This window comes from Dermochelys coriacea, chromosome 1 (genome assembly GCF_009764565.3).
Source record: "Dermochelys coriacea isolate rDerCor1 chromosome 1, rDerCor1.pri.v4, whole genome shotgun sequence".
NCBI classification, from domain to species: domain Eukaryota; kingdom Metazoa; phylum Chordata; order Testudines; family Dermochelyidae; genus Dermochelys; species Dermochelys coriacea.
In genome coordinates, this window is record NC_050068.2 from 353,351,789 (window position 1) to 353,375,966 (window position 24,178).

General features: G+C 44.7%; 1 protein-coding gene across 2 annotated transcripts in view; it reads right to left on the bottom strand.

Annotated features, from left to right (window-relative positions):
• The window catches only part of SHANK3 (SH3 and multiple ankyrin repeat domains 3), a 695,549-nt gene that overhangs the window by 125,820 nt on the left and 545,551 nt on the right, over positions 1–24,178 (bottom strand). For both annotated transcript variants that reach the window (XM_043500373.1, XM_043500369.1), the window contains exon 15: positions 13,995–14,070. In XM_043500373.1, coding sequence (XP_043356308.1) covers positions 13,995–14,070 — 76 coding nt within the window. The remainder of the gene's footprint in view (positions 1–13,994; positions 14,071–24,178) is intronic.

Below are 24,178 nucleotides of genomic sequence, written 5' to 3' on the forward strand. Positions count from 1 at the left end.
GTGCAGCAGCAGTCAAAAAAGCGAACAGAATGCTGGGAATCATTAAGAAAGGGATAGATAATAAGATAGAAAATATCATATTGCCTCTATATAAATCCATGGTACGCCCACATCTTGAATACTGTGTGCAGATGTGATCACCCCTTCTCAAAAAAGATATATTGGACTTGGAAAAGGTTCAGAATAGGGCAATCAAAATGATTAGGGGTATGGATTGGCTTCCATATACGGAGAGATTAATAAGACTTGAACTTTTCATCTTGGAAAAGAGACAACTAAGGGCGAGATATGATAGAGGTCTATAAAATCATAACTGCTGTGGACAAAGTAAATAAGGAAGTTTTATTTACTCCTTCTCATAACACAAGAACTAGGCAAATATCTAGATGAGTTGATGTACCCCCTGGAAGACCTCTGTGTACCCCGAGAGGTATGCACACCCCTGGTTGAGAACCACTGCCTTATTGTGTCTCCAGATGAGACAGGCTGGACTGCAGGGGTGATGTATGTATATTCATCATGTATATTACAACAGATGCTCTTATTAAAAATTCAGCATTGCTTTCCTAGAAGGCTTTGCATTCTGAAGGATTCTTTTACAGGTCACTGGGATAGTAACAATTAAAAGAGAGAGAGAAAGAAAATGCAACATTTTCTTGCTTTTAAATTAAAGATGAGACACATTTGAGATTCTTTGCCAAAGAGTAAATTATTTTTCCGTTTAGCCTGTGAGCGATTATGAAATTAATGTCCAGCCCTTTAGAATTGACATTTGAACCTGTTCTCTTCTGATGCTTTATCTGAAGGGCTGGGCTGGGTGGAAGGGAGTGCTGTTAGTACCGCTCTTGGACATTATGTTCATTTAGAGAGTTATTGTGTGCATTTTCTTTTAGAACATTTGTTTGGGCAGGTGGAGAATAGTGCTAGGCATACGATTCTCCTTGAGAGAGCGGAGATAAAGCACTCTTTGCTGAGGTTGCTCAATTGTAGAATGAGCTAGTAGATGAGATTAGATTAGCCTCAAAACTGACTGTTTGTAGAACAGTTTGCAAGCCTCATTTGTTTATTAAAGGCTTTCCAACTCAAGGGTAAGTGGAAAGCAAGTAGGGTTTCCTAGCACCCAGAAAAGTGAAAAGCAGAATACTCGATGGAGTCCAGTGTGGACTCTGCCACAAAGATCTAATTTGCTTATTCAGTGCTTAGGCATTTCAGTGAATGACTGCTACAGAAACACCTGTGATGGATAACTTGCTGCCCCTCTCTCTGCTTGTTCTCTTAGAGCCACTGGGACCCTTACAGGTGCCGTCCCCAACTCCACCCTTGTTGAAAGGATAATTTGGGAGATCTTTCCTAGAATCAGTTTAATTAACTCTGTTACCGTTTGCCTGGGGTCCTGCCCTCTCCTACAACAGCAGCATCTCAGAATGGAATGAAAAATGTGGGATACCTGGTCTAAGGCAAATTAGCTTTTTTATAACGAACACATTTTCAAAGCAGGCATCTTACCCAGACAGCCAAGGTCACTCGATAAACACAGCTAAAGCGGCAGGGAAAGACTGTCAAAGACTCAGCTTCTGTCACACTAGCTATTGAACAACAGACCTTTTCCACATGGATGCTCAACTGAACTACCCTGGCCTCTTTCAAATTCCTCCTAGAGATCCACTTATATCACAATGCCACCAAAACCCTGACCAACTAGCAATGTCTAGGCAGAAGGGTGAAACAATGACAGCAACTTCTGCGGTAGTGCCTCATTCTTCACCCCTGCCCTCTGTCTGTTGCTTTCCTTCTAGATTGCAAGCTCTTCAAAGACCAGGCACTATATTTAGAATCATAGAAACATAGAACCACAGAATATCCGGGTTGGAAGAGAACTCAGGAGGTCATCTAGTCCAACCCCCTGCTCAAAGCAGGACCAATCCCCAACTAAATCATCCCAGTCAGGGCTTTGTCAAGCCTGACCTTAAAAACCTTTAAGGAAGGAGATTCCACCACCTCCCTAGGTAACCCATTCCAGGGTTTCACCACCTTCCTAGTGAAGTTTTTCCTAATATCCAACCTAAAACTCCCCCACTGCAACTTGAGACCATTACTCCTCATTCTGTCATCTGCTACCAATGAGAACAGTCTAGATCCATCCTCTTTGGAACCCCCTTTCACGTAGTTGAAAGCAGCTATCAAATCCCCCCTCATTCTTCTCTTCCGCAGACTAAACAATCCCAGTTCCCTCAACCTCTCCTCATAAGACATGTGTTCCAGTCTCCTAATCATTTTTGTTGCCCTCCGCTGGCCGTTTTCCAATTTTTTCACATCCTTCTTGTAGTGTCGGGCCCAAAACTGGACACAGTACTCCAGATGAGGCCTCACCAATGTCGAATAGAGGGGAACAATCACGTCCCTTGATCTGCTGGTGGCAATGCCCCTACTTAGCCCAAAATGCCATTGGCCTTCTTGGCAACAAGGGCACACTGTTGACTCATAGCCAGCTTCTCGTCCACTGTAACCCCTAGGTTCTATTCTGCAGAACTGCTGCTGAGCCATTCAGTCCCTAGTGTGTAGCAGTGAATGGGATTCTTCCGTCCTAAGTCCAGGACTCTGCACTTGTCCTTGTTGAACCTCATCAGATTTCCTTGGTCCAATCCTCTAATTTGTCTAGGTCCCTCTGTATCCTATCCCTACCCTCCAATGTATCTACCACTCCTCCCAGTTTAGTGTCATATGCAAATTTGCTGAGGGTGCAATCCACACCATCCTCCAGATCATTAATGAAGATATTGAACAAAACCGGCCAAACGACCGACCCTTGGAGCAATCCGCTTGATACCGGCTGCCAACTAGATATGGAGCCATTGATCACTACCTGTTGAGCCAGACGATCTAGCCAGCTTTCTACCCACTTTATCGTCCATTCATCCAGCCCATACTTCTTTAACTTGATGGCAAGAATACTGTGAGAGACCTTATCAAAAGCTTTGCTAAAGTCAAGGAATAACATGTCCACTGCTTTCTCCTCATCCACAGAGCCAGTTATCTCGTCAGAGAAGGCAATTAGATTAGTCAGGCAGGACTTGCCCTTGGTGAATCCACTCTGACTGTTCCTGATCACTTTCCTCTCCTCTAAGTGCTTCAGAATTGATTCCTTGAGGACCTTCTCCATGATTTTTCCAGAGACAGAGGTGAGGCTGACTGGCCTGTAGTTCCTCAGATCCTCCTTCTTCCCTTTTTTAAAGATGGGCTGGACTTGGACTGGAAACCAATGCCATGAGGAACTGCCTTTTAGGCACTACAGTGGCGGGCCCTAGAGAAAACCCAAAGCTTGACGGAGGTGGAAAAGGAGAGTTGTGGGTCTCATCCCCAAGAAACATCTGAAGTGTGGGACTGGGGAAGAGGTGGGAAATGAAAGCAGCCAAACCGAAACTGGAGAGGGGAAACAGCAGGGTTGCGTGGGCCCAGCCAGGAAGAGCAGCAGAGCCATGGCCCCGGCTGAGTGGGATCGCTGTCTTTTATTAATCACACACTCTGATATCCCTCCCACATTTGAACAGTAAAAGTGCTGGGTGAGCAGCTCGCTGGACCCTTAATGATGATTTTCAATAAACTACAAAATGCTGGGGAAGTTCCAGAAGACGGCTTATGTGCCAGTACTTAAACAGGGTAAACGGGAGGACCTGGCTAATTATAGGTCTGTCAATCTGACATCGGAGTTGGGCAAGACAATCTGATATGGGACTTAATTAATACAGTATTAAAGGAGGTTAATATAATTAATGCCATTCAACAGGGTTCTATGGAAAATAGATCCTGTCAAACTAACTTGATTGTTTTGATGAGATCATAAGTTTGACTGATAAAGATAATAGAGTTGTTGTAATACACTTAGACTTCTGTAAGGCATTTGATTTGATGCTGCATGACATTCTGATTCAAAACTAGAAAGATAAAATTCACATGGCCTACATTAAATGGATTGAAAGTCGGCTAACAGACAGATCTCCAGATGTGATTGTAAATAGGGAACCATCACTGAACAGTCTGTTTCCAGTGCAGTCCCACAGGTAACAGGTCTTGGCCCTATGCTATTTAGCATTTTTATTCATGGCCTGGAAGAGAACATAAAATCATCCCTGCTCAAGCCTGCAGATATGTGATGGGTGGGTAAACCTCCCGCTGGAGAGTGAAGGGTGCAGGAGCAGTTCTGGGCCTGGGAAGCCCAGCTCTGACTGGCCTGAGGCAGGGATTTAACAGGGAGTCTCTTTAGCACAGCAGGGTGGCGGTGGAGAGAAGCAGCTCTGCACTCACTGCTGCAGCAGGATTACGCCAGGACGGCAGTCCCAGGGAGAGGCCTACTGCCTGGAGCTGGGGCTCCCCACTGAGACCTGTGGAACAGAGTGCCGGGGACAACTGCCAGCCATGACACAGGCCGAGGAGGGGCAGAGAGGTAGGAAGAGACACAGGAGAGTGTTAGCTAGACCACAGGGAACGGACTGCTGCCTTATGATACCCAAGAGAGCCCCCGCATTGGAACTTGGTGAAGTGGGAGGGCCTGGGTTCCCCTCCTCGCGTGTTGCCGCAGACCCTTACCACTAGGCAGAGCTGCAGCTGCAGCCTGGCTGTTAGGCTCTCCTTGCAATTTATTAAACTAAGAGGAGGATGCGTAAATCTTCTAAGCCCACAAACCTGCTATTTCGCTATGATCCAGCTGTTCCGTACTGCACACTGGGGGACATCCATTCACACCTGGAAACTATTACAAAGACTTTCCCTGCAATTTAAGCTAGATGGTATATAATTTTCTCAAGCACCTTGAAGTCTTTCCTTAAACAATGTAATTGAGTTGATCTCTTTCTACTCTCGAGATCTCCAGTGAAGTGAGAGATGGCAGGATAAGTGCTCTCCTTCAAATCATTTTAATCTGCTTTCCTATACTGAGCCGACAGTACCTTAGATATTATCTCGCCATCTCCGCACTCTTTGGTTTGCTGTACAGCTTCTGCAACAAATGAGTTTCAGATGAACTAGCTTGTTAGGCCAACCCAACCTATGCACTCCTGGGGATACCATGTCATGGCCTGCTGGCCTGCTAGAACAGGTATCAGCAGTTCCATCCTAGACCACTGCCTTAGAAAGCTAGTGAGCTTGGACTGCTCAGATCTGAAATCAGAGTTTCCCTTCTCCTGGAGAGACTTGCCTGCTCTCTGCCCCAGTCTGAAATCAAAATTTTCCTTCTCCAATATACTGTTGGTTCACGGCACCTTAATCCATAATATTTGGTTCAACCCTACTGGGGATTTCCCCAACAGGGGCTACCCACATCAGCCACCTGGGGGATGCACCTGTACACTGTTGTACCTGTCTACTGCTCCCCTTGGCTGGAAAGATGCTTTCAGAAGAAAAGATCTCAGCTCTAAAGGAGCTGCTGAGGGCAGAGAGGAAAACAAGTTCTCACTATTTGTGATATTTCTATTTTCCAAAGAAAATCACAGCAATTCCAACCTCATATCATTGATCACAGAGTCACAGATTCCAAGGCCTGATGGGACGATTGTGATCATCTCGTCTGATCTCCTGTACAGCACAGGTGAGAGGCCTACCCCACAATAATTCCTAGAACAGAACTTTTAGAAAAAACATCCACTCTTGAGTTAAAAATTTTAAGTGCTGGAGAATCTACCCCAACCCCTGGTAAAGTGTTCCGATGGTTAATTACTGTCACTGTTAAAAAAATACACCTTATTTCCAGTCTGAATTTGTCTAGCTTCAAATTACAGGCATTGGAACATGCCTTTCTCTGCTACACTGAGGAGCCCATTAAACATTTGTCCCCACGTAGATACTTAAGGACTGTGATCAAGTCACCCCTTAACCTTCTCTTTGTTTAGCTAAATAGATGGAGCTCTTTGAGTCTATCACTATACAGTATGTTTTCTAATCCTTTAATCATTCTCGTGGCTCTTCTCTGAACCCTCTTTAATTATCAACATCCTTCTTGAATTGTGTGCACCAGAACTGGACACAGGATTCCAGCAGTTCCCGCCAGTTCCAGAGAAAGACGTAAAATAACCTCTCTGCTCCTACCAGAGATTCCCTCGTTCATGTACCCCAGGATCACATTAGCTCTGTTGGCCACAGCACCACACTGGAAGCTCTTGTTTAGCTGATTATCCACCATGACCCCCAAATCTTTTTCAGAGTCATTGCCTCCCAGGATAGAGTCCCCAATTCTGTAAGCATGGCCTGCATTCTTTGTTCCTAGACGTATAAATTTAGCTGAATTAAAATGCACATTAAGAACACAAGAGCTACCATAGTTGGTCAGACCATGGTCCATCTTGGCCAGTATCTTGTCTCCAACATTGGTCCATACCAGAGCTTCAGGAGGAGTGCACAGAACAGGGAAGTTATGGAGTGATCCAACCCTGTCTTCCGCTCCCGGCATCATGCAGCCAGAGGCTTAGGGACATTCAGACCAGGGGGTTGTGTCCTGACCATCTTGGCTAATAGCCATTGATGGACCTATCCTTCATGAACTTATCATGTTCTTTTTTGAAGTCAATTATATTTTTGGCCTTCACAACATCCCACGGCAATGAGTTCCACAGGTTACTTGCGTGTTGTGTGAAAAAGTACTTCCTCGTTTGTACTAAACCTGCAGCCTATTAATTTAATAAGGTGACCCCTAGTTTTTGTATTATGTGAAAGGGTAAACACTATTCATAGGTAAAGTAACATAAAAGGTAAGTACTATCCATACTATTCATGATTTTGTAGCTCTCTATCATATCTTTTTTAGTCACCTCTTTTCTAAGGTGAACTGCCCTAATCTTTTTAGTATCTCCTCTTATGCAAGCCATTTCACATGCTTGATTATCTTTGTTGTCCTTCTCGGGGAACTTTTTCCAGTTTCACTATATATTTTTTTCTTTTGAGAAGGGGCCACCAGAACTACACACATTCAAGATGTGGGCACACCAGGGATTTACATAGTGGCATTATTATATTTTCTCTCTTATTTTCTACCCCTTTCCTAGTAGTTCCTAACATACTTTAGCCTTTTTGACCGGTGCTGCGCAATGAGCAGCAGTTTTCAGAGAACTGTGCACAATGACTCCAAGATCTCTTTCTTAGTGGTAACAGCTAATTTAGAACCCATCATTCTGTATATATGTATAGGTGTGATTATTTTTTCCCATGTGCATTACTTTGCACTTATCAACATTGAGTTCTATCTGCCATTTTGTCGCCCAGTCACTCAGCTTTCTAAGATCCCTCTAACTCCTTGCAGTCTACTTTGGACTTAACTATCTTGGATAATTTTGAATCATCTGCAAAATTTTGCCACTTCACTATTCAACCCCTTTTCCAGATCATTAATGAATACGTTGAACAACACATGTCCCAGTACAGATCCTTGGGGGACTCCACTGTTCACTCTTTCCATTGGGAAAACTGACCATTTAGTTCTATACTTCGCTTCCTATCTTTCAACCAGTTATGATCCATGAGAGGATCTTCCATCTTATCCCAAAGCTACTTCGTTTACTTAAGAGCCATGCATCCGATGAAGTGAGCTGTAGCTCACGAAATCTTATGCTCTAATAAATTTGTTAGTCTCTAAGGTGCCACAAGTACTCCTTTTCTTTTTGCGAATACAGACTAACACGGCTGCTACTCTGAAACTTAAGAGCCTTTGAAATTGGACCTTGTCAAAGTCTTTCTGAAAATCGAAGTATGTTATATCTATATGCTTCTTGACTCCCTCAAAGAATTCTAACAGATTTGTGAGGCACGATTTCCTTTTACAAAAGCCAACAAATCGTGTTTATCTATGTGTCTGAAAATTCTGTTCTTTACTACTGTTTCAACCAACTGGCCCAGTACTAAAGTTAGGCTCACTAGCCTGTAGTTGCCAGGAGCTCCTCTGGAGCCCTTTTTAAAAATCAGTGTTACATTAGCTACCTTCCTGTCATCTGGTACAGAGGCCAATTTCAGTGATAGGTTAAATACCACAGCTAGTAGTTTTGTAATTTCATATTTGAGTTCCTTCAGAATTCTTGGGTGAATCCATAGATAGATTCATAGATACTAAGGTCAGAAGGGACCATTCTGATCATCTAGTCCGAACTCCTGCACAACGCAGGCCACAGAATCTCACCCACCCACTCCTACGAAAAACCCCACCTATGTCTGAGATACTGAAGTCCTCAAATCGTGGTTTAAAGACTTCAAGGAGCAGAGAATCCTCCCTCAAGTGACCCGTGCCCCATGCTACAGAGGAAGGTGAAAAACCTCCAGGGCCTCTCCAATCTGCCCTGGAGGAAAATTCCTTCCCGACTCCAAATATGGCGATCAGCTAAACCCTGAGCATATGGGCAAGATTCGCCAGCCAGATACCCAGAAAAGAATTTTCTGTAGTAACTCAAATCCCATCCATCTAATATCCCATCTCAGGGGATTAGGCCTATTTACCCTGAATATTTAAAGCTTAATTCATTACCAAAATCACATTATCCCATCATACCATCTCCTCCATAAACTTATCGAGAAGAATCTTAAAGCCAGATAGATCTTTTGCCCCCCAGTGCTTCCCTTGGAAGGCTATTCCAAAACTTCACTCCTCTGATGGTTAGAAACCTTCATCTAATTTCAAGTCTAAACTTCTTGGTGGCCAGTTTATACCCATTTGTTCGTGTCCACATTGGTGCTGAGCTTAAATAATTCCTCTCCCTCTCCTGTATTTATCCCTCTGATATATTTATAGAGAGCAATCACATCTCCCCTCAACCTTCTTTTAGTTAGGCTAAACAAGCCAAGCTCTTTAAGTCCCTTTCATAAGACAAGTTTTCCATTCCTCGGATCATCCTAGTAGCCCTTCTCTGTATCTGCTCCAGTTTGAATTCATCCTTTTTAAACATGGGAGACCAGAACTGCACACAGTATTCTAGGTGAGGTCTCACCAGTGCCTTGTATAATGGTACTAAAACCTCCTTATCCCTACTGGAAATGCCTCTCCTGATGCATCCCAAAACAGCATTAGCTTTTTTCACAGCCATATCACATTGGCAGCTCATAGTCATCCTATGATCAACCAATACTCCAAGGTCCTTCTCCTCTTCCGTTACTTCTAAGTGATGCGTCCCCAACTTATAACTAAAATTCTTGTTATTAATCCCTAAATGCATAACCTTACACTTCTCACTATTAAATTTCATACTATTACTACTACTCCAGTTTACAAGGTCATCCAGATCCTCCTGTATAATATCCCGATCCTTCTCTGAATTGGCAATACCTCCCAGCTTTGTATCATCTGCAAACTTTATTAGCACACACTCACTTTTTGTGCCAAGGTCAGTAATAAAAAGATTAAATAAGATTGGTCCCAAAACTGATCCCTGAGGAACTCCACTGGTAACCTCCCTCCAGCCTGACAGTTCGCCTTTCAGTAGGACCCGTTGCAGTCTCCCCTTTAACCAATTTCTTATCCACTTTTTGATGTTCATATTGATCTCCATCTTTTCCAATTTAACTAATAATTCCCCACATGGCACGGTATCAAACGCCTTACTGAAATCTAGGTAAATTAGATCCACTGCATTTCCTTTATCTAAAAAATCTGTTACTTTCTCAAAGAAGGAGATCAAGTTGGTTTGGCACGATTTACCTTTTGTAAAACCATGTTGTATTTTGTCCCATTTACCATTGATTTCAATGTCCTTAACTAATTTCTCCTTCAAAATTTTTTCCAGGACCTTGCATACTACAGATGTCAAACTAACTGGCCTGTAGTTACCCGGATCACTTTTTTTTCCCTTTCTTAAAAATAGGAACTATATTAGCAATTCTCCAATCATTCGGTACAACTCCCGAGTTTACAGATTCATTAAAAATTTTTGCTAATGGGCTTGCAATTTCAGGTGCCAATTCCTTTAATATTCTTGGATGAAGATTATCTGGGCCCCCCGATCTAGTCCCATTAAGCTGTTTGAGTTTTGCTTCTACCTCAGATATGGTAACATCTACCTCCATAACCTCATTCCCATTTGTCATGCTACCATTATCCCTAAGATCTTCTTTAGCCTTATTAAAGACTGAGGCAAAGTATTTGTTTAGATATTGGGCCATGCCTAGATTATCCTTAACCTCCGCTCCATCCTCAGTGTTTAGCGGTTCCACTTCTTCTTTCTTTGTTTTCTTCTTATTTATATGGCTATAGAACCTTTTACTATTGGTTTTAATTCCCTTTGCAAGGTCCAACTCTACTCGACTTTTAGCCTCTCTCACTTTATCCCTACATGTTCTGACCTCAATTAGGTAGCTTTCCTTGCTGATCCCTCCCATCTTCCTCTCCCTGTATGCTTTCTGCTTCTTCTTAATCACCTCTCTAAGATGCTTGCTCATCCAGCTTGGTTTACAACTCCTGCCTATGAATTTTTTCCCCTTTCTTGGGATGCAGGCTTCCGATAGCTTCTGCAGCTTTGATTTAAAGTAATCCCAGGCCTCCTCTACCTTTAGATCCATAAATTCTTCAGTCCAATCCACTTCCCTAACTAATTTCCTTAATTTTTGAAAGTCAGCCCTTTTGAAATAAAAAAATCTAATTTCTAATCCCAACTGGTCCTGATAACTTATTACTGTTTAATTTATCCATTTGTTCTAAAACCTCTTCCATTGACACATCAATGTGGGACAGTTCAGATTTGTTGTCCAAAAAGAATAGCTCTGATGTAAGTTTCTCCCCAACATCCTCTGCAATGAAGACTGATGCAAAGAATTCATTTTGCTTCTCTGCAGTGGCCTTGTCTTTGGGGTTCGCCTTTAACACATTTGTCATCTAGTAACCCCACTACAATGTGACCCACAGGCAACCTGGTCCTGATGTACTTTAAAATTTTTACTCTGAGTTTTTGCATCTCCGGCAAGGGCTTCTCATTTCTGTATTGACCTGCCTTATTACACGTCTACATTTTACTTGCCAGAATTTGTGCTCCTTCCTATTTTTCTCATGATGACTGACTTCCAAATTTTAAAGGATGCCTTCTTGTCTCTAACAGCCTCCATGACTCTGCTGTTTAGCCATGGTGGCATTATTTTGGTCCTCCTACTGTGGTTTTTTATTTGATATTGTTTGCTTGCACCCAGTTTACCAAGCGATCCAGATTGCTTTGCACCAGTGACTTGTCCCCTTCATTATTTACCACTCCCTCAATTTTTGTGTTATCTGCAAACTTTATCAGTGGTCATGGGCAGCCAGGCAAATAGGTGTACCATGCTACTCAATACCAGCCCCAGTTCTTTTCATTCGCCATTCCAATCCTCATCCTATAATAACCCTAACACCCTTTCCAGCCTGCCTCTCTAAGGCAACAGGAGCTATTTGCCACATGCCCAAACCAGCCATGTCACGGAAACCGCCTCCACCCAGAACCTTCAACACCAACTGAAGCATCAATGGCATGTGTCTAATCCCAACATCCCAAATAGTCTCCTTGTCCTAATACTAACCTAATTGTTGTGACATCAGCATTATCCAGCCATCTTTCCCTCAGTGCAACTCAATCTGTTATCAAACACTAGCCACCCACAGTAACTTCAGAGGAATTGTTGCATTGGATCAGCCCAATGGTCCACCTAACCCAGTCTCCTGTCTTTGATAGTGCTAAATATCAGCTGCTTCAGGTGAATGTACAACAAACCACATACCCAACAATTTTGGAATAATCGGCTCATAGAGGACTTTTCCTCCTTGTTAGTAAGCATTTGGCTTATTCTCTGAAGCATGAAGGTTTTATCGCTTTCATCCTATCTAAAGTAATACCTAATCCTTTCTAAACTCTTGATCTAAATGATAACTTCTGGCTTTGAGTTTAACAAGTTCATTATGTTTTATGTAAAAAGTATTTTGTTCTATCAGTTTTGAACACATGGCATTTCAGTTTCATTCAGCATCTGCAGGCTGGTCTATGCTACAAATGTTTTGCCAATATCGCCATATTGGTATGGCTTTGCTGGCAGAGTCCCCTGCTGGAGTCACCGGTTTAGCTGACCTGAGAAGGAATTCTGACGGCTTAGCCAAACCACTGCCCCATATGACACTAGTTAAGTTGACTGAAGTACTCTTCTGTCGGCATAGCTGCACCAGCATGATGGGTTTTTCCAGCACAGCAAAGTCAGCTAGGAGGTGTGATTTCTTTCACATTTCTTGTTGACACAGCTATGCCGGCAAAACTTTATACCACAGACTAAGCCTTTTTGTTATTGTATTATGAGAGAGTAAATAGGAGTACCCAGTTTAGCCCTAACTTTTACAGTCTCCTCTCATACCGAAGTCTTTCTATGCTCCTGGACATTTTCACCACTGGACCCTTTCTATTTCTACTTTCTCTCTCGTTTGAGATGGGATGACCAGAACTGAATATGATATTCCAAGCTGTATCTTCCACTTATATAATGATATTATAACAATTTCAGTAATGTCTTCTGTTCCTTTCTTTATACAACCTAACATGTTGTTTGCTTTTTGACTTCCCCTGTGCACTAAGCAGATGTTTTCCCTGAACTGCTCACAATGATACCAGGTCTTTAGTCCTAAGTGATCACATTGAAGTTATAACTCAGTAATCTGGATGAGTAGTTCAAATGGTTCCTTCTGGTGTTCAACACCTTGCATTTGCCAAAAGTAAATTCCACCTGCCATTCATCTCTCTTGGTTAAATCCCACCATCCACTGTAGTCTTGACTGGCTTAAATAATTTTGTGCCATTTGCAAATTGCCACCTCACTATTCACAGCCTTTCTCAGGATGTTAATATACTAAACCAATGACAACACTAGACCTAGCACAGACCCTGGGGAATCCCCACTATTCATATATTGCCATTTTCTGTCTCTTAGCCAGTTTCTAATCTAGGGCAGAACTTTGCTTCGTAGACCACACAGTACCCTTACCAGCCCCTCTTGAGAGACTTTGTCAAAGGCTTTTTTTGAAAATGCATATAAATTACATTTACCAGTTCTCCCCAAAGGTGCCCAGACACCACACTGATGGTCTTGTTATCAGAACCTCAATAGAACAACATTCATCCACTCTTTTGTTGACACACTCGAAGGGTTTCAATGTGGTTGGAGAGATTGTTTTCCTATAAAGATCTGTGACAATTTGTTCATATCATATCACATTCTGTAATACCTATCCCATTCTCCTTCACCGACCAATACCTTATCCAAGCATAGGCGCATAGGAGTAAGCAGAGATCATATCCTCAAAGCACCATCAAGCCTATCCCCTTCTCTATACAGCCAAACACCTCACATAGAAACCCAGCTCCAGATGCAGCTTTGTATTCAAACACCAAACCAAGTTCTAGGACCCCTTCCGTTCTGAATGTCTCCCAGCCACGCATAGCCCAGGCCAAGGATGGCTGTGTAACAACGGAGACCCCGTACTCTTAACTATTTTCACGCTGAGTGCTGTAACTTGTTACATTTTATCTTGGGGTTGTCTCAAATGCAGCAAACTACATACCATCTCCAGACCTCCAGTCCCAGAACACTCCAGCCCTATCTCAACTATGGCATTTCTAACACACCTGTCCCTGTTTTATCTCACACACACACACACACACATACACACAGCGTCCCCTCTGTCCTTCTCCAGCAGAGAACCAGAGCTCTCCATCCCTACCCAGTGCTCAGGCTCCAACTCCCAGGATGCCCAATACAATTCCCCAACGTGGGTCACTAGGAAAAAAAGGCACTTCTCGGACCCATACTCCTCTGCCGCCAAAAGTACTTTTATTACTAATCTCAGGCATCAACCTCATAGTCATCACCAGTCTCAGCCTTTTGCCTAAAGAATCCACTCCTGGACAGTCAGTATAGAATGTGGATTGACTGAAGGAAGCTCCCTTCCCATGATCTACTGTAAGACAAATTAAGGAGATACCAGTCCCATTTTCTGCCATCTCTCACCGACGAGGTAGTCTGGCACTTACCTGTGAGAGGTGAAGTTGTCATATGAACCCACAGTGTAATGTCGGAAGAGACGCTTTGTCCTGTCCTCTCTCGTTTCTGTAAGAAAAAAAGCAGAGATTTCTCATGCTGCTGAAAGATGGGATAAGAACCATCTTCCTGAAAGTATGTGACTGCATGAGCAGGCATGCACATGCTCCTCTACCTGCTCCCTCCAGGTACGTGTCTACACAGACATCCATTCGTGCATACATACTCCTCTTCATCTCCGTATGTACCCACACGGACTCATTTGCAGAGATCCTGCACGCATACTCCTCTGTCCCAGAAGGTGTCCGTACATAGACACACATTGACTCTTCACTTCTCAGAGTGTCTCTGAATAAAGATCCACATGCACACAACAGAAAAGAGTTTTCTACAAGGACTTTTCAATACAGCTTCCAAACCACTGGTTGACAAGCACCAAAGGTTTGTCCCAAAACTTAACGAATGTTCAGAAACCCACACAGAATAAGGTACAGGCGAGATACACTCTCATATGTCTCTGATCCAGCTCCCACTGTTGTCAATGGAGTTGGACCTGGCCCTTAGGTCTGGATTTTAAGTTCAAACACATTTGGTGGGTGGAGAAACCGTTGCAATAAAACACCTGCAGCTGGCCTGGGCTTGGGCTGAGGGCTATACAATTGCAGTGCAGACATTCAGGCTTGGGCTGCAGCCTAGTCTCTGGGGCTGTCTCTCTCATGGGGTACCAGAGCCGAGGCTCCAGTGCAAGCCCAAGCATCTACATAGCAATTTCACAGACCTGCAGCCCGAGTCCTGTGACCCTAAGTCAGCTGACATGGGCCAGCTGCAGGCATTTTATTGCAGCGCGGACATGCCCATAGATTCCAAGGTCAGCAGGTACCACTGTGATCATCTGGTCTGACCACCTGCACAGCACAGGTCAGAGGCCTGCCCCACAATAATTCCTAGAGCAGAGCTTTTAGAAAAAAACATCCAGTCTGGATTTAAAAATTGTCAGGGATTTTAAAATTCTCTGTGATCCTGGGTGAATTGTTCCAATGGTTAATTACTCTCACTATCAACAATTTACACCTTATTTCCAGTCTGAATCTGTCTAGCTTCAGCTTCCAGTCACTGGACTGTGTTACACCTTCGTCTGCTAGACTGAAGAGCCCATTATTAACTATCTGTTCCCCATTCAGGCACTTAGAAACTGTAACTAAGTCACTCCTTCACCTTTTCTTTGTTAGATTCAAGGAGCTCAATCTATGTAGCTTATTACTAGAACTATAGTCATTCTCCCTGGCTCTTCTCTGACCCCCTCCAATTCATCAGCATCCTTCTTGAACTCTGGGCAGCAGAACTGGACACAATATCCCAGCAGCAGTCACACCAGTGCCAAACATAGAGGTAAAATAACCTCTCTGCTCATACCTGAGATCCCTATTTATAGATCCAGGATTAAATTAGTCCTTTTGGGCACAGAATCACACTGGGAACTCACATTCAGCTGATTCTTCACCACAACCCCCAAATGTTTTTCAGAGTTCCCGCATAGCTGGTCAGTATGGCTGCATTCTCTGTTTCTAGAGGTGTACATTTACATTCAGCTCTATTCAAACGCACACATGGGGACATGGGAGCAGGTTGCTGGGGAGAGAGGGGGTGGGCAGCCAAGTGTGGTGCTAACAATCCTAGGAGCAACTGCCTCTCAGATGTGCTTGGCACCCAGCGTGCTGAGCTGGAAAGAAAGAGAAGCTGCATCTGCGGGTATCCAGAGTCTTTCTTTCAAGGCAAGGCAGCTACCTAGGCAGCTAGACTTCGGAAGGGGGGGCCAATCTGGTTGCTTCTTGTGGAAGACAGTGCTACTAAGAGAAGGACAGAGCCAGTGCTGTCCTGAGACCTCAGCCACCCGTGGGAGATGAACGGCCAAGAGAAGTGAATGGAGTAGAATCATAGAAGTGAATACTGTACATGCAGGGGGATGAGGCAACGGGCCAAGGCAGCTCAGAATGCAAAGACAATGAATGAAACAACACAAGTGTTAGGGTTTGTCTACAATTAAAACACTTCAGCAGCACAGCTGCACCCCAGTGCTTCAGCGTGGCCACTCACTCCAGCCACGAGGGAAGTACTCCTGTTGCTGTAGTTAACCCGCCTCCCCAAGCGATGGTAGCTAGGTTGCTGGAAGAATGCGTCTGTCAGTCTAGCATTATATACGCTGGGGATTAGGTTGGCATGACTATGGTTCTTGGGGGATAGACTTTTCACACCCCTAAGAGACGTTGCTATGCCGATGTAAGTTTTCAGGGTAGACCAGCCCCAACAAAGCAGATAGAAAATAATAATGCCAATGCTGGTGTTATTCTAGCAATCTACGGGGTACTCTGGGCTGGACTGCTGCACCTGGTTTTGATCACAGCACCTCAAAAATACCTAACAGAAACAGAGGGAGCAATGAAAATGATTAGAGAGCTGAAGAAACTTTCCTACTGGTGAGCTGGAAAAGATATGAATTGTGTTAAGATGTGACATGACAGAGAAATACAAAATGAGAGAGAGAAGGTAAATCAGCCGCTTCTATTCACCCTTTCTCCTAATACAGTAACTGGAACTCCAATGAAATGCTAAAAAGCAACAATTTAAAACTATAGAAGTAAACACTATTTTTATTTATATGATCCATGATTAATCTGCGGGACTCGCTGCCATAAAATGCAATTGAGGCCAAGACATTAATAGGATTCAAAAATGGATTGATGGTTACACAGAATGAGATCCTCTATGGTTATTTGAGACATGGAGTCTTTAAAGAACAGATATAAACCCTCTTCGGGGCATAAGCCAACAACCTACTGATGGGGTCCAGAAGAAGCTTTCCTGTGAACAGGTTATTCAATAAATTGCCCATTTCTTGCCCCTCCCTCTGAAGCAACTGCTTCTAGTCACTCTCAGAAACCAGATACCTCATTAAAGGAGCACTGGTCTGATCTAACCTGGCAGCTTCCCTGTTCCGTAGCATGTGTGGAGGGGCAGAGTGAGGGAAAAGAACACAACAGATGGGAAGGGAGGATAAATTGAAGGACAAACTTAGACAGTGAGAGTCACTTTAACTCCACAAAGGACACAACAAACATCTAATATCCAGAACACTTAGAAACACACATCTCCTAAATAAGCAGCTGCCTTTGCCTGTCCCAGGGATGCTGAGTAACCACAAATGAGAGGATGGGCTCTGTGCAATGGTGAAGGGGGGGCAGGTCTCCAGGATGATCTCACTGTTAGATGGACCTGCCTGATTAACACTTTTATTAGCCTAGTTCTTGTGGCACCTTAGAGACTAACAAATTTTATAAAAAACACTCTATACGGCTAAATTCAGTGCCTTGCATAATGACAGGTTTCAGAGTAGCAGCCGTGTTAGTCTGTATTAGCAAAAAGAAAAGGAGTATAGTCTCTAAGGTGCCACAAGTACTCCTTTTCTTTTTGCGAATACAGACTAACACGGCTGCTACTCTGAAATGAGCCTAGTTGTGAGCCCAGGGCACTTAGACCTTTGAATGGCAGAAGAAACCCTGAGACCTCTATAGCAGGAACAGCCCTGGCCTGACTCTCGGAGGCGGGGATCAAAAACACACTTTTCCAGGAACAGCAGCCCAGGAATGAGGAGGTTCTTGCTCACCAGTTTGGGGTACCCATCCCATCAATGTGGCAACATAGCCAAGGGCTGCACTGACAGACCCTCACAGATCAGAGTTAAACCCTAGCCTCTCTTGTGTAAGCTGAAAGGATGGGGGCTCCACTGAAGCATTCACAACTCCAGCTTCTTGCCTTATGACTATTTCATTAGCAAAGAGTGATGCTGAGTACAGGTTATGTTGAACAAGTGGAACTTCATTAAACCCTGTGCACTGCTCTGTACCTCTGGCCGAGTTGCCTCCAGCCTAATTCCCTGCATTCCCCATGTCTTCCTTGTGTCCTCCAATAACAGTTCCTCCACAGAACATGGGCCCTCTGACACAGTCTCCCACAGTATTCTTGCCAGCAAGTTAAAGAAGTATGGGCTGGATGAATAGACTATAAGGTGGATAGAAAGCTGGCTAGATTGTCAGGCTCAACGGGTAGTGATCAATGGCTCCATGTCTAGTTGGCAGCCAGTATCAAGTGAAGTGCCTCAAGGGTCAGTCCTGGGGCTGGTTTTGTTCAATATCTTCATTAATGATCTGGAGGATGGTGTGGATTGCACCCTCAGCAAGTTTGCAGATGACACTAAACTGCGAGGAGAGGTAGATATGCTGGAGGGTAGGTGTCATGGAGTCCCCGGGCGATGCTCTGGAACTGCTCCCTACGAAGCCAGGCAGGACTCTGGGGGAGTCTCCTCTCTGTGAGCAGCCTGTCTGCAGGACCCACAGCTCACCCAGCTTCCCCCTTCCTGGGTCTGACCTCGGAGCATCCAGCATCCTCTGCCCCTCCATGCGCTTCCCACAGCGAGTCCACCCAGGCGGGGTCCTGGGGAAGCCAAAGGGTCCTGCACCCAAACTTCGCAGTCAGACGGGACTCTCAGCCAGCCAGTAAAACAGAAGGTTTATTAGATGACAGGAACATGGTCCAAAACAGAGCTTGTAGGTGCAGAGAACAGGACCCCTCAGCTGGGTCCATTTTGGGGCGCAGTGAGCCAGACAACCATGTCTGCACTTCACTCCATGTCCCCAGCCAGCCTCAAACTGAAACTCTCTCCAGCCCCCTCCTCCTCTGGGCTTTGTCCCTTTCCCGGGCCAGGAGGGCACCTGATTCCTTTGTTCTCCAACCCTTTAGCTCTCACCTTGCAGGGGGGAAGGGCCCAGGCCATCAGTTGCCAGGAAACAGGGTGTTGGCCATTCTCTGTGTCCAGACCCCTGCACATACCTGCCCTCTAGGGCTCTGCAATGATCATACACCCTTATCCCACCCCCTAGATACTTAAGAACTGCATAGGGGAAACTGAGGCACCCCCACAAAATTCAGAGGAAACATTAAGAACAGTCCCACTTCGTCACAGTGGGGATAGGATACAGAGGGCCCTAGACAAATTAGAGGATTGGGCCAAAAGAAATCTGATGAGGTTCAACAAGGACAAGTGCAGAATCCTGCACTTAGGACGGAAGAATCCCCTGCACCGCTACAGACTAGGGACTGAATGGCAGCAGTTCTGCAGAAAAGGACCTAGGGGTCACAGTGGACGAGAAGCTGGCTATGAGTCAACAGTGTGCCCTTGTTGCCAAGAAGGCCAATAGCATTTTGGGCTGTAGAAGTAGGGGCATTGCCAGCAGATCGAAGGACGTGATCGTTCCCCTCTATTTGACATTGGTGAGGCCTCATCTGGAGTACTGTGTCCAGTTTTGGGCCCGACACTACAAGAAGGATGTGGAAAAATTGGAAAACAGTCAGTGGAGGGCAAAAAAATGATTAGGAGACTGGAACACATGACTTATGAGGAGAGGCTGAGGGAACTGGGATTGTTTAGTCTGCAGAAGAGAAGAATGAGGGGGGATTTGATAGCTGCTTTCAGCTACCTGAAAGGGGGTTCCAAAGAGGATGGATCTAGACTGTTCTCAGTGGTAGCAGATGACAGAACAAGGAGTCATGGTCTCAGGTTGCAGTGGGAGAGGTTGAGGTTGGATATTAGGAAAAAACGTTTTCGCTAGGAGGGTGATGAAGCACTGGAATGGGTTCCCTAGGGGGCGGTGGAATCTCCTTTCTTTGAGGTTTTTAAGGTCAGGTTTGACAAAGCCCTGGCTGGGATGATTTAGTTGGGGATTGGTCCTGGTTTGAGAAGGGGGTTAGACTAGATGACCTCCTGAGGTCCCTTCCAACCTGATATTCTATGATTCTATGATCCGACTCCAGTTCCACCAATCACAATACATCTTCCCTATTTTTGAACATTTTAACAGTCATTAAAAACAAATAACTGATGCCCTGACCCTCACCCAGTGTCTCTTCAGCCAGAGGTTGCTAGCACATACCCGAGCTGGCATCTTGTCTGTAACACAGGCTCAGCTGCTTACACAGTCTTTGAGAGAAACTGGTCTCCTCACCAGGTGACCACACCAGAAGTGACTTATCTCTGTCTCCCTGTCACCTGTCTCTCTGTGGAGTGTCCCTCCTCCCTGCAGGGCTGCCTCTGGGTGGTTCTCTGTTTCTCCATCCACTGACGAACCCTGTATTTCTGTCAGCTCTCTCTGGGGACTGTGTCTGCTGGCTCCTAAGTGTCTCCTGTTCCTTCAGTTCATGTGTCCCTCTTACGTAGTCACTTTGTATGACTTGGGTCCCATTGCACCCCCTCACAACTCCTTTAGTCCACTCCTGCTGCTGCGTCTCTAATGGCTGAATCTTTGCAGAAGTGCCTCTCTCCAAGGCTGGTAGGTCCTTGGCTAACCTGTCATACTCTAGTTCTTGCTTTCTCTGATTGTTGGCCAGCTCCTCTGGGCGGCATCTTCATCCTTCTGGCTGCAACAGGTCTCTTTTCCTTGATACCAGGGTTTTGGTCCTTCCCCCCGACTGCCTGTGCTGGCCTGTTTTGGTACCCCTGTGGGCCAAAAATGCTAACAAGTGATCTGATCCAGAAGAAACAGCCTCTTGGTTATTTCCACAGCTGATTCCACCTTACCATTACCCTGTGGGTGTGCTGGGGAGGAGGTGATGTGGTCAAACTCCCATTTGTGTGCAAATAACTTGAATTCTTCCAAGGTAGATTGGGGTTTGTTGACTGTTGTCAGTGAATACAGTGTCTGGAATGCCACATCTCATAAAGACAGCCTTCAGTCGTTCATAGGTTCCCAGGCCAGAAGGGACTATTGTGATCATCTATTATGACCTCCTGTGTAACACTGGCCAGAGAACTGCCCCCAAATAATTCCCAGAGCAGCTTTTTTTAGACAAACATCCAATCTGGATTTAAAAACTGTTAGTGATGGAGAATCCACCACAACCCTTGGTAAATTGTGTCAATGGTAAATTACTCTGTTAAAAAATTGTGCTTTATTTCCAGTCTGAATTTCTCTAGCTTCAACTTCCAGCCATTGACAGGTTTCAGAGTAGCAGCAGTGTTAGTCTGGATCTGCAAAAATCACAGGAGTATTTGTGGTCTCTAAGGTGCCACAAGTACTCCTGCTCTTTTTTCAGCCATTAGATTGTTTTGTAGGTTTCTCGGCTAGATTGAAGTGCTTATTATTAAATATTTGTTCCTCATATATGTACTTGTAAATTGCAATCAAGTCACCCTTTAACCTTCTCTTTATTAAGCTATACAGATTGAGCGCCTTGACTCTATCGCTATATGGCACGTTTTCTAACGCTTCAGTCATTCTCATGGATCTCTGAACTCTCACCAATTTATCAACACCCATCTTGAATTGTGGACTAGACACAGTATTCCAGCAGCAGTCACACCAGTGCCAAATACAGATGAAAAATAACCTCTCTACTTCTCCTTGAGATCCCCCTGTTTATGCACCCAAGGGTGGCACTACCCCCTTTGGCCACAGCATGGCATTGGGAGCTCATGATCACTGATTATCCACCAGGACCCCCGCCCAATCATTTTCAGTGTCACTGCTTCCAGAACAGAGCCCTCCATTGTGTAAATATGGCCTTCGCTGTTCGTTCCTAGATGTACAAATTTACATTTAGTGTGCCAATCAGTGGCCTGCTTCTTGTATCATGCAGGGCAGCAACCTCCGAAAAATTTGAAAAGTAGTCAGTCCACTGTAATCAAGTACTGCTTTTTCTTGGAGGTAAGTAAGTCCGCTACCACCTTTTCCTCTGGCCAGGTGGGCAGCTCCTGTGGTAACAGACTCTGCTTCTGCTGGCAGTTATCACCCAACAGGCAGATCATAGAATCATAGAATATCAGGGTTGGAAGGGACCCCAGAAGGTCATCTAGTCCAACCCCCTGCTCAAAGCAGGACCAAGTCCCAGTTAAATCATCCTAGCCAGGGCTTTGTCAAGCCTGACCTTAAAAACCTCTAAGGAAGGAGATTCTACCACCTCCCTAGGTAACGCATTCCAGTGTTTCACCACCCTCTTAGTGAAAAAGTTTTTCCTAATATCCAACCTAAACGTCCCCCATTGCAACTTGAGACCATTACTCCTCGTTCTGTCATCTGCTACCATTGAGAACAGTCTAGAGCCATCCTCTTTGAAACCCCCTTTCAGGTAGTTGAAAGCAGCTATCAAATCCCCCCTCATTCTTCTCTTCTGCAGACTAAACAATCCCAGCTCCCTCAGCCTCTCCTCATAAGTCATGTGCTCTAGACCCCTAATCATTTTTGTTGCCCTTCGCTGTACTCTTTCCAATTTATCCACATCCTTCTTGTAGTGTGGGGCCCAAAACTGGACACAGTACTCCAGATGAGGCCTCACCAGTGTCGAATAGAGGGGAACGATCACGTCCCTCGATCTGCTCGCTATGCCCCTACTTATACATCCCAAAATGCCATTGGCCTTCTTGGCAACAAGGGCACACTGCTGACTCATATCCAGCTTCTCGTCCACTGTCACCCCTAGGTCCTTTTCCGCAGAACTGCTGCCGAGCCATTCGGTCCCTAGTCTGTAGCGGTGCATTGGATTCTTCCATCCTAAGTGCAGGACCCTGCACTTATCCTTATTGAACCTCATTAGATTTCTTTTGGCCCAATCTTCCAATTTGTCTAGGTCCTTCTGTATCCTATCCCTCCCCTCCAGCGTATCTACCACTCCTCCCAGTTTAGTATCATCCGCAAATTTGCTGAGAGTGCAATCCACACCATCCTCCAGATCATTTATGAAGATATTGAACAATATCTAATAAGATGTCACTCCCCCCATAAAGCTGAGAAGTTGGGTATTCATTCCCAGACAGTAAACTCACTCTCAAGCCCATCTAGGGTAGCTGTTATTGCCTAGGTGTGAAGTGTTTATTTTTTGCACGATATCCTTAGGTAATGAGGTGGGACTGCAGATTTCTGTCCTCAAAATATCCTTCCATCCTACACACTCAATCCATCTTTCATTTGAAAGTATGATTCTACTCCTACAGTACCTGGATTTTGTCTTCTGGCCACCTGCTAGTATCGCTCTCTTGACTGGCTGTAGTTGGGTACCCTTTTCTCTAGCCTCTTTGGTTTCCATCAGTTTCACTGTGGAAACTGGAGATTGATTCCATTAACACACTGCACTATGTCCTGATCCCCTTCCCCCAACTCACTGATGCTGGATATATATGCCCTGCTCAGGCTGCCAGCTAACTCCAGTAATCATCCTGGACAAAATCTGAGCTCTACCTGATAGTGCTAGAGGTGCATCCACATGCGCTGCAATCTCTTTGGAGCACTCAGAAGGGGCTTTGCCACGATCATCTCTAGCGATTTGTGGTCTGATTGCACTATTACTGGGCAGCCATAGGGGATGGAATTGCTCCACTCCAAATTCCACAGCCAGAAGGCCTCTCTCTATTTGGGCATACCCTTGTTCTTTCTCTGACAGGATTGAACTGGCTAAGTAACTGGCTGTTCCTACAAAAGAGCTATACTCAATCCATTTTCCAATTTATCAAACTGGAGTATCAGTGGCTCTCCTTGCTAGTAGTACACTGTTGAGTTTTTTTCTGGGTTGAGTTTATGTTCTTATCCCTGCATAGCTGCAAAAACGCTTGTAGTTTTGTGTCGTGTCTTGCTCTGTCATGACTCCCTTCACCTATGACAAGGATATTATCTGCAATTACTTTCAATTTCAAGTACTTCAATTCTTCCAGTGCTTGGCTGAGCCTTCTCTGGAATTGCTCTGGTGCTGGGCATATACCTATTGCCAAGCACAGCCATCTGTAGCAATCAAATGGTGTTGCGAAGGCTGTCAGCATGCTGGACTCTTTATTCAGGCTTATGTACCAAAACCCATTTCCTGACACCATACGCTGTAAAGGTTCTGGCTTTGGGCAGTTCTGGCCTGATGTCATCAATGATGGGCAGTGGATAGTGGTATCTTCTCAAAGCCTGGTTCACTAGCATTGGGTCTGTGAAGATACATAATTGCCGGATTTCAGAGTAGCAGCCGTGTTAGTCTGTATTCGCAAAAAGAAAAGGAGTACTTGTGGCACCTTAGAGACTAACAAATTTATTAGAGCATAAGCTTTCGTGAGCTACAGCTCACTTCAGCGGATGCATTTGGTGGGAAAAAAAAA